Genomic DNA, 12,669 nt, shown 5'->3' with positions numbered 1-12,669 from the left:
GGGAGGACTGTGGGGAGTTAGACATTGAGAACAGGGAGGACTGTGGGGAGTTAGACAGGGAGAACAGGGAGGACTGTGGGGAGTTAGACAGGGAGGACTGTGGGGTGTTAGACATGGAGAACAGGGAGGACTGTGGGGAGTTAGACAGGGAGTACTGTGGGGTGTTAGACAGTGAGAACAGGGAGGACTGTGGAGAGTTAGATATGGAGGACTGTGGGGAGTTAGATAGGGAGAACAGGGAGAACAGGGAGGACTGTGGGGTGTTAGACAGGGAGGACTGTGGGGAGTTAGACATGGAGAACAGGGAGGACTGTGGGGAGTTAGACAGGGAGAGGAGGGAGGACTGTGGGGAGTTAGACATGGAGAACAGGGAGGACTGTGGGGAGTTAGACAGTAAAATCATTGAGGACTGTGGTTAGTTAGACAGAGAGGACTGTGGGGAGTTTAACACATAGGAATGCGGAGAGTTAAACAGTAAGAGCAATAAGGACTGTGGGGAGTTAGATAGGAAGGACTGTGGGGAGTTAGATAGGGAGGACTGTGGGGAGTTATATTGGGAGGACTGTGGGGAGTTAGATAGGGAGAACATGGAGGACTGTGGGGAGTTAGATAGGGAGAACATGGAGGACTGTGGGGAGTTAGATAGGGAGAACATGGAGGACTGTGGGGAGTTAGATAGTGAGAACATGGAGGACTGTGGGGAGTTAGATAGGGAGAACATGGAGGACTGTGGGGAGTTAGATAGGGAGAACATGGAGGACTGTGGGGAGTTAGATAGGGAGAACATGGAGGACTGTGGGGAGTTAGATAGGGAGAACAGGGAGGACTGTGGGGAGTTAGATAGGGAGAACATGGAGGACTGTGGGGAGTTAGATAGGGAGAACATGGAGGACTGTGGGGAGTTAGATAGGGAGAACATGGAGGACTGTGGGGAGTTAGATAGGGAGAACATGGAGGACTGTGGGGAGTTAGATAGGGAGAACAGGGAGGACTGTGGGGAGTTAGATAGGGAGAACAGGGAGGACTGTGGGGAGTTAGATAGGGAGAACAGGGAGGACTGTGGGGAGTTAGATAGGGAGAACATGGAGGACTGTGGGGAGTTAGATAGGGAGAACAGGGAGGACTGTGGGGAGTTAGATAGGGAGGACTGTGGGGAGTTAGATAGGGAGAACATGGAGGACTGTGGGGAGTTAGATAGGGAGAACAGGGAGGACTGTGGGGAGTTAGATAGGGAGAACAGGGAGGACTGTGGAGAGTTAGATAGGGAGAACATGGAGGACTGTGGGGAGTTAGACAGGGAGAACAGGGAGGACTGTGGGGAGTTAGATAGGGAGAACAGGGAGGACTGTGGGGAGTTAGATAGGGAGAACAGGGAGGACTGTGGGGAGTTAGATAGGGAGAACAGGGAGGACTGTGGGGAGTTAGATAGGGAGAACAGGGAGGACTGTGGGGAGTTAGATAGGGAGAACATGGAGGACTGTGGGGAGTTAGATAGGGAGAACAGGGAGGACTGTGGGGAGGGAGTTAGTTTCCATTACAACTCAAACCTTTCTACCCTATATCTCTGTGTTATATCTCAGAGGCAGGAGGGCCACACCCAGCGCTTCATCAGAGAGGTGAACACCACTAGCAGGAGCTGTGTTCTGTGGGATCTGGAAGAGGAGACCGACTATATTATCCAGGTCCAGTCTATTGGTCTGCACGGAGAGAGTCAGGCCAGCAAGAGGGTTCACTTCAGAACCCTCAAGAAGTCTGACCGCTTCCCCTCCAACAGCTCCAACCAAGGTAACCCTGACCCCTGACCCCTAACACTAACCCTCCAACCAAGGTAACCCTGACCCCCAACACTAACCCTCCAACCAAGGTAACCCTGACCTCTAACACTAACCCTCCAACCAAGGTAACCCTGACCCCTGACCCCCAACACTAACTCTCCAACCAAGGTAACCCTGACCCCTAACACTAACCCTCCAACCAAGGTAACCCTGACCCCTGACCCCTAACCCTCCAACCAAGGTAACCCTGACCCCTAACACTAACCCTCACTCTTCAACAACTCCAACCAAGGTAACCCTGACCCCTGACCCCTAACACTAACCCTCCAACCAAGGAAACCCTGACACCTGTGTACTGACCCCTAACATTCCAACCAAGGTACAGTCACACTAACCCTAAAGCCTTGCACTTCAGTTTCATCACACAGAAGCTTCTTATGGGCTATGGGATTGGCACGTTTGATTAAATGATCGATTCAGTGTCTATAGTGTGGTATTAATGAGGTTCTTAATCATATAATGCAAATCAAATCAAATCATTAGCAATATGATTGTAAATTACAGTTATTTACCAGTGCACCATTAATATCGTCTCTGTCTCTGTCTCTGTCTCTGTCTCTCTCTCTCTCTGCCTCTCTCTCTCTCTCTCTCTCTCTCTCTCTCTCTCTCTCTCTCTGTCTCTCTCTGTCTCTCTGTCTCTCTCTGCCCCTCTCTCTCTCTCTCTCTCTCTCTCTCTCTCTCTCTCTCTCTCTCTCTCTCTCTCTCTCTCTCTCTCTCTCTCTCTCTCTCTCTCTCTCTGCCTCTCTCTCTCTCTCTGCCTCTCTGTCTCTCTCTGCCTCTCTGTCTCTCTCTGCCTCTCTGTCTCTCTCTCTCTCTGCCTCTCTGTCTCTCTCTCTCCCCCATCCTCCATCTCTCTACCACAGTTTATATTATCCCAGCATTATTGACAGAGTCTGTCTCTCTCTCTCCATCTTTCTCACCCTCTCTCCCCCTCACTCACTCTCACTCTCTCACTCTCTCACTCTCTCACTCTCTCTTCACACATTGCTGCAGGCTGCTGTGATATCAATCACCTCTATCTCAAACCGGGCTGGGTAATCAGGATTCTGACACACACTCTAAAGCACTTAGAGTGTGTGTCTCTAAGTGGGTCCTGGGCTACGCCGATGACTGCGGCTGAAAACGGTGGGGCCGTGACCAATCGACTGAGGCTTCAATGGCTGTCTGTACTCTCGGTCAGCACAGATGGACATGGTGGAATGAACGTGAAAGAGATCTGCTCTATAGCCAATCATGGTCATTCCTAAACCAAGGTGTCCCGTTTTGGTGGCATGCTTTACTTCATGATTAAAGTGATGGTGTGGTTTAAGTAGTGATGGTTTAAGTAGTGATGGTGTGGTTTAATTAGTGATGGTGTGGTTTAAGTAGTGATGGTTTAAGTAGTAATGGTTTAAGTAGTGATGGTGTGGTTTAATTAGTGATGGTGTGGTTTAAGTAGTGATGGTTTAAGTAGTGATGGTGTGGTTTAATTAGTGATGGTGTGGTTTAATTAGTGATGGTTTAAGTAGTGATGGTGTGGTTTAATTAGTGATGGTGTGGTTTAAGTAGTGATGGTTTAAGTAGTGATGGTGTGGTTTAAGTAGTGATGGTTTAAGTAGTGATGGTGTGGTTTAATTAGTGATGGTGTGGTTTAAGTAGTGATGGTTTAAGTAGTAATGGTTTAAGTAGTGATGGTGTGGTTTAATTAGTGATGGTGTGGTTTAAGTAGTGATGGTTTAAGTAGTGATGGTTTAAGTAGTGATGGTGTGGTTTAAGTAGTGATGGTTTAAGTAAGTGATGGTGTGGTTTAAGTAGTGATGGTTTAAGTAGTGATGGTGTGGTTTAAGTAGTGATGGTGTTGTTTAAGTAGTGATGGTGTGTTTTAAGTAGTGATGGTGTTGTTTAAGTAGTGATGGTGTCTTTTAAGTAGTGATGGTGTTGTTTAAGTAGTGATGGTGTTGTTTAAGTAGTGATGGTGTTGTTTAAGTAGTGATGGTGTTGTTTAAGTAGTGATGGTGTGTTTTAAGTAGTGATGGTGTTGTTTAAGTAGTGATGGTGTATTTTAAGTAGTGATGGTGTTGTTTAAGTAGTGATGGTGTGGTTTAAGTAGTGATGGTGTGGTTTAAGTAGTGATGGTGTTGTTTAAGTAGTGATGGTGTGGTTTAAGTAGTGATGGTGTTGTTTAAGTAGTGATGGTGTGTTTTAAGTAGTGATGGTGTTGTTTAAGTAGTGATGGTGTGGTTTAAGTAGTGATGGTGTTGTTTAAGTAGTGATGGTGTGTTTTAAGTAGTGATGGTGTTGTTTAAGTAGTGATGGTGTGTTTTAAGTAGTGATGGTGTTGTTTAAGTAGTGATGGTGTGTTTGAAGTAGTGATGGTGTTGTTTAAGTAGTGATGGTGTGGTAGTCTATCAGGTTCTGTACAGTGAATCATCAATGTGGCTAGCATGATCAACAATAGATAGGCTACCATGATCAGCAATAGATAGACTAGCAGGATCAACAATAGATAGGCTAGCATGATCAATATGAGATAGGCTAGCAGGATCAATATGAGATAGGCTAGCAGGATCAACAATAGATAGGCTAGCAGGATCAATATGAGATAGGCTAGCGTGATCAACAATAGATAGGCTACCATGATCAGCAATAGATAGACTAGCAGGATCAACAATAGATAGGCTAACATGATCAGCAATAGATAGGCTAGCAGGATCAACAATAGATAGGCTACCATGATCAGCAATAGATAGGCTAGCATGATCAACAATAGATAGGCTACCATGATCAGCAATAGATAGGCTAGCAGGATCAACAATAGATAGGCTAGCATGATCAACAATAGATAGGCTAGCAGGATCAATATGAGATAGGCTAGCAGGATCAATATGAGATAGGCTAGCAGGATCAACAATAGATAGGCTAGCATGATCAACAATAGATAGGCTAGCAGGATCAACAATAGATAGGCTAGCAGGATCAACAATAGATAGGCTAGCATGATCAACAATAGATAGGCTACCATGATCAGCAATAGATAGACTAGCATGATCAACAATAGATAGGTTAGCAGGATCAACAATAGATAGGCTAGCATGATCAACAATAGATAGGCTACCATGATCAATAATAGATAGGTTAGCAGGATCAACAATAGATAGGCTAGCAGGATCAACAATAGATAGGCTAGCAGGATCAACAATAGATAGACTAGCATGCTCAGCAATAGATAGGCTAGCATGATCAACAATAGATAGGCTAGCATGATCAACAATAGATAGGCTAGCGTGATCAACAATAGATAGGCTAGCAGGATCAATAATAGATAGGTTAGCAGGATCAACAATAGATAGGCTACCATGATCAGCAATAGATAGGCTAGCATGATCAACAATAGATAGGCAAGCAAGATCAACAATAGATAGGCTAGCATGATCAACAATAAATAGACTAGCATGATCAACAATAGATAGACTAGCATGATCAACAATAGATAGGCTAGGATGATCAACAATAGATAGGCTAGCATGATCAACAATAGATAGACTAGCATGATCAACAATAGATAGACTAGCATGATCAACAATAGATAGGCTAGGATGATCAACAATAGATAGGCTAGCATGATCAACAATAGATAGACTAGGATGATCAACAATAGATAGACTAGCGTGATCAACAATAGATAGGCTAGCATGATCAACAATAGATAGGCTAGCATGATCAACAATAGATAGGCTAGCGTGATCAACAATAGATAGGCTAGCATGATCAACAATAGATAGACTAGGATGATCAACAATAGATAGACTAGCGTGATCAACAATAGATAGGCTACCATGATCAACAATAGATAGACTAGGATGATCAACAATAAATAGACTAGCATGATCAACAATAGATAGGCTAGCATGATCAACAATAGATAGACTAGCATGATCAACAATAGATAGGCTAGGATGATCAACAATAGATAGGCTAGCATGATCAACAATAGATAGACTAGCATGATCAACAATAGATAGGCTAGCATGATCAACAATAGATAGGCTAGCATGATCAACAAAAGATATGCTAGCAGGATCAACAATAGATAGGCTAGCATGATCAACAATAGATAGGCTAGCATGATCAACAATAGATAGGCTAGCATGATCAACAATAGATAGGCTAGCGTGATCAACAATAGATAGGCTAGCAGGATCAATAATAGATAGGTTAGCAGGATCAACAATAGATAGGCAAGCAAGATCAACAATAGATAGGCTAGCATGATCAACAATAAATAGACTAGCATGATCAACAATAGATAGACTAGCATGATCAACAATAGATAGGCTAGGATGATCAACAATAGATAGGCTAGCAGGATCAACAATAGATAGGCTAGCATGATCAACAATAGATAGGCTAGCATGATCAACAATAGATAGGCTAGCATGATCAACAAAAGATATGCTAGCAGGATCAACAATAGATAGGCTAGCATGATCAACAAAAGATATGCTAGCAGGATCAACAGAAGTGAAAGAGCTGAAGGAGACTCATCTATTAATTTCTCAATGTTTAGGTGAATCTCTTTCACCATTTCACTTGTGGACAGATGTGCCGGGTGTCCAAGATTACATCTCAACCACACACATGATAATGTTTTACCTCTCAACCACACACGATAATGGTTTACCTCTCAACCACACATGACAATGCTTTACCTCTCAACCACACACGATAATGGTTTACCTCTCAACCACACACGATAATGGTTTACCTCTCAACCACACATGATAATGGTTTACCTCTCAACCACACACAATAATGATTAAGGCAGCCCCTGCACCACTCTGATTCAGTGGGGTTGGGTTAAATGTACAATACACATTTCAGTTGATTTCATTCCGTTGTACAACTGACTAGGTATCCCCTTTCCCTTTCCCTTTACATCACAAACACACACGATAATGCTTTACCTCTCATCCATGCACGATAATGTTTTACCTCTCATCCACATGTGATCATGAATTACCTCTCAACCACACATGATAATGCATTACCTCTCAACCATGCACGATAATGCTTTACCTCTCAACCATGCACGATAATGCTGTACATTTCAACAGCACATGATAATGCTTTACATATCAACCACATGTGATCATGCATTACCTCTCAACCACATGATAATGCTTTACCTCTCAGCCACATATGATAATGATTTACCTCTCAACAACACATGATAATGCTTTACGTATCAACCACATGTGATCATGCATTACCTCTCAACCGCATGATAATGCTTTACCATTCAGCCACATATGATCATGCATTACCTCTCATCCACATGTGATCATGAATTACCTCTCAACCACACATGATAATGCATTACCTCTCAACCACATGTGATCATGCATTACCTCTCAACCACACACGATAATGCTTTACCGCTCAACCGCACACGATAATGCATTACCTCTCAACCACATGTGATCATGCATTACCTCTCAACCACACACGATAATGCTTTACCGCTCAACCGCACACGATAATGCTTTACCTCTCAACAACACATGATAATGCTTTACATATCAACCACACATGATAATGCATTACCTCTCAACCACACAAGATAATGCATTACCTCTCAACCACACATGATAATGCATTACCTCTCAACCACACATGATAATGCTTTACATATCAACCACACATGATAATGCATTACCTCTCAACCACACATGATAATGCATTACCTCTCAGCCACACATGATAATGCATTACCTCTCAACCACACATGATAATGCTTTAAATATCAACCGCACACGATAATGCTTTACCTCTCAACAACACATGATAATGCTTTACATATCAACCACACATGATAATGCATTACCTCTCAACCACACAGGTCTTGAACTGTACTCCTGAAACGTACTGAAAACGAGAGGATGAAGCACTTCCTGCTCCTTGTAGGCTACTGCAAAGAACATACTATATCTATTAGCAAAAGCGCTAACAGTGAAAACTCCCTGACCTCAGGAAGATTAATGGTGGTTGTTATCTCAGAATTACAGTTGCATTATCTTGGTATCTATGGGCTTGTTATAGCTCAGAGAGGAGGGGAGAGAAAAGGAGAGGAGAGGGGAGGAGAGGAGGGGAGGAGAGGACATATTTGGTATTTTATTAGGATCCCATTAGCTGTTGCAAAAGCAGCAGCTACTCTTCCTGGGGTTCCACACAAAACACGAAACATAATACAGAATGACATAATACAGATCATCATTAGACAAGAACAGCTCAAAGACAGAACTACATACATTTATAAAGGCACACGTAACCTCCATATCAATGCATATACACAAACATATCCAGGTCAAATAGCGGAGAGGCGTTGTGCCGTGAGGTGTTGCTTTACCTGTTTGTAGAAACCAGGTTTGCTGTTTATTTGAGCAATATGAGATGGAAGGAAGTTCCATGCAATAAGTGCTATATATAATACTGTATGTTTTCTTGAATTTGTTCTGGATTTGGGGACTGTGAAAAGACCCTGGATGAGATACGTGTGTGTGTCAGAGCTGTGTGTAAGTTGACTATGCAAACCATTTCAACATATTCATGTTTCTTATAAAAACAAGAAGTGATGCAGTAAGTCTCTCCTCATCTCTTAGCCAAGAGAGACTTGCATGCATAGTATTTATATCAGCCCTCTGATTACAATTAAGAGCAAAACGTGCCCCTCTGTTCTGGGCCAGCTGCAGCTTAACTAGGTCTTTCCTTGCAGCACTGGACCACACGACTGGACAATAATCAAGATTAGATAAAACTAGAGCCTGCAGAACTTGCTTTGTGGAGTGTGGTGTCAAAAAAGCAGAGCATATCTTTATTACAGACAGACCTCTCCCCATCTTTACAACCATTGAATCTATATGTTTTGACCATGACAGTTTACAATCTAAAGTAACGCCAAGTAATTTAGTCTCCTCAACTTGTTCAACAGCCACATCATTCATTACCAGATTCAGCTGAGGTCTGGAACTTAAGGAATGATTTGTACCAAATACAATGCTCTTAGTTTTAGAGATGTTCAGGACCAGTTTATTACTGGCCACCCATTCCAAAACAGACTGCAACTCTGTTGTTCATTTGTTTACAGAGAAATAGCATTGTATTTGCTCAAAACAAAATGCCAACAGTTTGTTAAGAGCTGGCAGCAAGCTTATAGGTCTGCTGTTAGAACCAGTAAAGGCCACTTTACCACTCTTAGGTAGCAGAATGACTTTGGCTTCCCTCCTGGCCTGAGGACAAAGACTTTCCTCTAGTCTCAGATTAAAGATATGACAGATAGGAGTGGCTATAGAGTCAGCTACCATCCTCAGTAGCTTTCCATCTAAGTTGTCAATGCCAGGAGGTTTGTCATTATTGATCGTTAACAATAATTTTCCCACCTCTCCCAAACTAACTTTACAAAATTAAAACTTGCAATGCTGTTCTTTCATTATTTGTTTTCTTGTACATTAGTACGATGGCTCACTGTTCGTTGTTGGCATTTCCTGCCTAAGTTTGCCCACTTTGCCAATTCAATAATAATTAAAATAACTGGCAACATCAAATGGTTTCGTGATGAATAAGCCATCTGATTCGATGAAATGGAGTTTAATTTGTCTTTCTGCCCATAATTTAATTTAAAGAGGAGAGGAGAGGAGAGGAGAGGAGAGGAGAGGAGAGGAGAGGAGAGGAGAGGACGTCTGGAATTCAACCTCCACCTCCATCCCAAAATAGCCTCATCTGTCCCCCTCTTAGTACAATCTCCACCACACAATTAAGTTACAACTCACCTCCTTAACGTAATGTCACAAGTCTCTCTTTTATGTGAGATTCAGACCCACCGACCGAGCAACGGTTGTGCTTTGAAAAGCCTTTTTAGTCTGGCTTCCTCACAACAGGGATGTTTTGTTACAGCCAAAGCAGAAAGCTTTTTCCCATCTCACATTCAATCTCCCATTCAAACTGAATTGATTAACAGAGCAGCCGAATGCATCTACAGGCCTTGCAATGAGACACAGCTATACAGTCCAGAATCAATAGCAGTGTTGTTATTCCCACCAGCGAATCTCCTACAGTGCCATGAAAAAGTATTTGCCCACTTTCTGATTTTCTCTATTTTTGCCTATTTTTCCTCACTAAATGTAATCAGATTTTCAACCAAAACCTAATATTAGATAAAGGCAACCCGAGTAAACAAATAACACAAAAACTGGCCTCTAATTGCTTTAATGAACAAAGTTATGCAACACCCAATGCCCCTACGAACAGATGGCCTGACATTCTCCTGTACAATTATCTGATACAGATATCTATAAAGGCAAGTCGTCCAGGTCCTGAGGCAGCAAAGCATCCCCAAACCATCACACTACCACCACCATGCCTGACCGTTGGTATGAAGTTCTTACTGTAGAATTAAGTGTTTTTTGCCCAACATAACGGGAACCACGTCGTCCAAGGACCACGCAGAGGGGTCACAAGGCATTCTCTCAACCAGCTTTACCTGGAATGCTTTTCCAACAGTCTTGAGGGAGTTCCCACATATGCTGAGCACTTGTTGGCTGCTTGGAATGCCTGGAATGCATTTCAATTAACAGGTGTGCCTTGTTAAAAGTTAATTTGTGGAATTTCTTTCCTTCTAATGCGTTTGTGCCAATCAGTTGTGTTGTGACAAGGTACCAACCACTGTGTCTTTGTGAGACGCAGAGCAGGTGAACGGATGATCACCGCATGTGTGGTTCCCACCATGAATCATGGCGAATCATGGAGGAGGAGATGTGGGGGTACTTTGCTGGGAACACTTTCTGTGATTTATTTAGAATTCAAGGCACACTTAACCGCCATGGCTAGCACAGTATTCTGCAGCGATACCCCATCCCATCTGGTTTGCGCTTAGTGGGACTATCATTTGTTTTTCAACAGGACAATGACCCAAAACAGGCTGTGTAAGGGGTATTTGACCAAGGAGAATGATGGAGTGCTGCATCAGATGACCTGGCCTCCACAATCACCCGACCTCAACTGATTTGAGATGGTTTGGGATGAGTTGGACCGCAGAGTGAAGGAAAAGCAGGCAACAAGTGCTCAGCATATGTGGGAACTCCTTCACTCCTTCACTGTTTGAAAAGCATTCCAGGTGAAGCTGGTTGAGAGAATGCCAAGAGTGTGCAAAGCTGTCATCAAGGCAAAGGGTGGCAACTCTGAAGAATCTTCAATATAAAATACATTTTAATTTGTTTAACACTTTTTTGGTTACTACATGATTCCATATGTGTTATTTCATAGTTTTGATATTTTCACTATTATTCTACAATTTAGAAAATAGTAAAAATAAAGAAAAACCTTTGAATGAGTAGGTGTGTCCAAACTTTTGACTGGTACTGTGTATATATGTACAGCATATACCAAAATATGTGGACACCCCTTTGAAATTGGTGGATTTAGCTATTTCAGCCACACCCGTTGCTGACAGGTGTATAAAATCGACCACACAGCCATACATGCTCCATAGACAAACATTGGCAGTAGAATGGCCTTACTGAAGAGCTCAGTGACTTTCAATGTGTCACTGTCATAGAATGCCACCTTTCCAACAAGTCAGTTCATCAAATTTCTGTCATGTTAGAGCTGCCCCGGTCAACTGTAAGTGATGTTATTGTAAAGTAGAAACATCTAGGAGCAACAACGGCTCAGCCACAAAGTGGTAGTCCACACACGCTCATACAAAGGGACCGCGGACTGCTGAAGGGCGTAGCTCGCAAAAGAATGCATAGTGCCAACTATAAAGTTTGGTGGAGGAGGAATAATGGTCCGGGGCTGTTTTACATGATTCAATTTACTTCTGGAACGATTCAGTAGGTCTACAGTTGTAGACAATCAATTGCACCATTAATTTGATGAGAGCTAAACAAGCTTATCTTTCTCCTGCTGCAAAGATGTGTTTGTGTTTATCTGTTCACAAACAGTCTGTCTACATCTTATTGGGAGGCAGAGAGCGTTGTGTTTTGCTTTCTAACTGTTGTCTGTTGTCAAGCCTGTGCAGATGGTTTTAGATAGTGAGTGAATCATCAGTCAGAACCTGTCTTTCATTTGAAGTATCACAGTAATTGTGTCTAAAGGGACCTCTTTACCAGATGTGTGAATATTTCTAGAATACCCAAACAGAAGTTCACATAGAGTACAAAGAGTTGGCATGTTTACATCCAAATACCCATATTCCCTATTCATAAGGATCTGGTCAAAAATAAACTCCTAAGAGTCCTAGTTTACAGTAGTATACTATATACTATATACCAACCCCTATGGTTCCTGGTCTAAAGTAGTATACTATAAACCAACCCCTAAGGGCCCTGGTCTAAAGTAGTATACTATATACCAACCCCTATGGGTATTGGTCTAAAGTAGTATACTATATACCAACCCCTAAGGGTCCTGGTCTAAAGTAGTATACTATATACCAACCCCTATGGGTCCTGGTCTAAAGTAGTATACTATATACCAACCCCTAAGGGTCCTGGTCTAAAGTAGTATACTATATACCAACCCCTAAGGGTCCTGGTCTAAAGTAGTATACTATATACCAACCCCCAAGGGTCCTGGTCTAAAGTAGTATACTATATACCAACCCCTAAGGGCCCTGGTCTAAAGTAGTATACTATATACCAACCCCTATGGGTCCTGGTCTAAAGTAGTATACTATATACCAACCACTATGGGTCCTGGTCTAAAGTAGTATACTATATACCAACCCCTATGGGTCCTGGTCTAAAGTAGTATACTATATACCAACCCTATGGGCCCTGGTCTAAAGTAGTATACTATA

General features: G+C 42.5%; 1 protein-coding gene across 1 annotated transcript in view; it reads left to right on the top strand.

The window, feature by feature from the left end:
- The window catches only part of LOC120024274 (fibronectin type III domain-containing protein 4-like), an 80,523-nt gene that overhangs the window by 42,411 nt on the left and 25,443 nt on the right, over positions 1-12,669 (top strand). Inside the window, exon 3 of the mRNA XM_038968470.1 lies at positions 1,581-1,785. Coding sequence (XP_038824398.1) covers positions 1,581-1,785 — 205 coding nt within the window. The remainder of the gene's footprint in view (positions 1-1,580; positions 1,786-12,669) is intronic.

This window comes from Salvelinus namaycush, chromosome 29 (assembly GCF_016432855.1).
Source record: "Salvelinus namaycush isolate Seneca chromosome 29, SaNama_1.0, whole genome shotgun sequence".
NCBI classification, from domain to species: Eukaryota; Metazoa; Chordata; class Actinopteri; order Salmoniformes; family Salmonidae; genus Salvelinus; species Salvelinus namaycush.
This window is presented reverse-complemented; position numbering and strand designations above follow the sequence as displayed.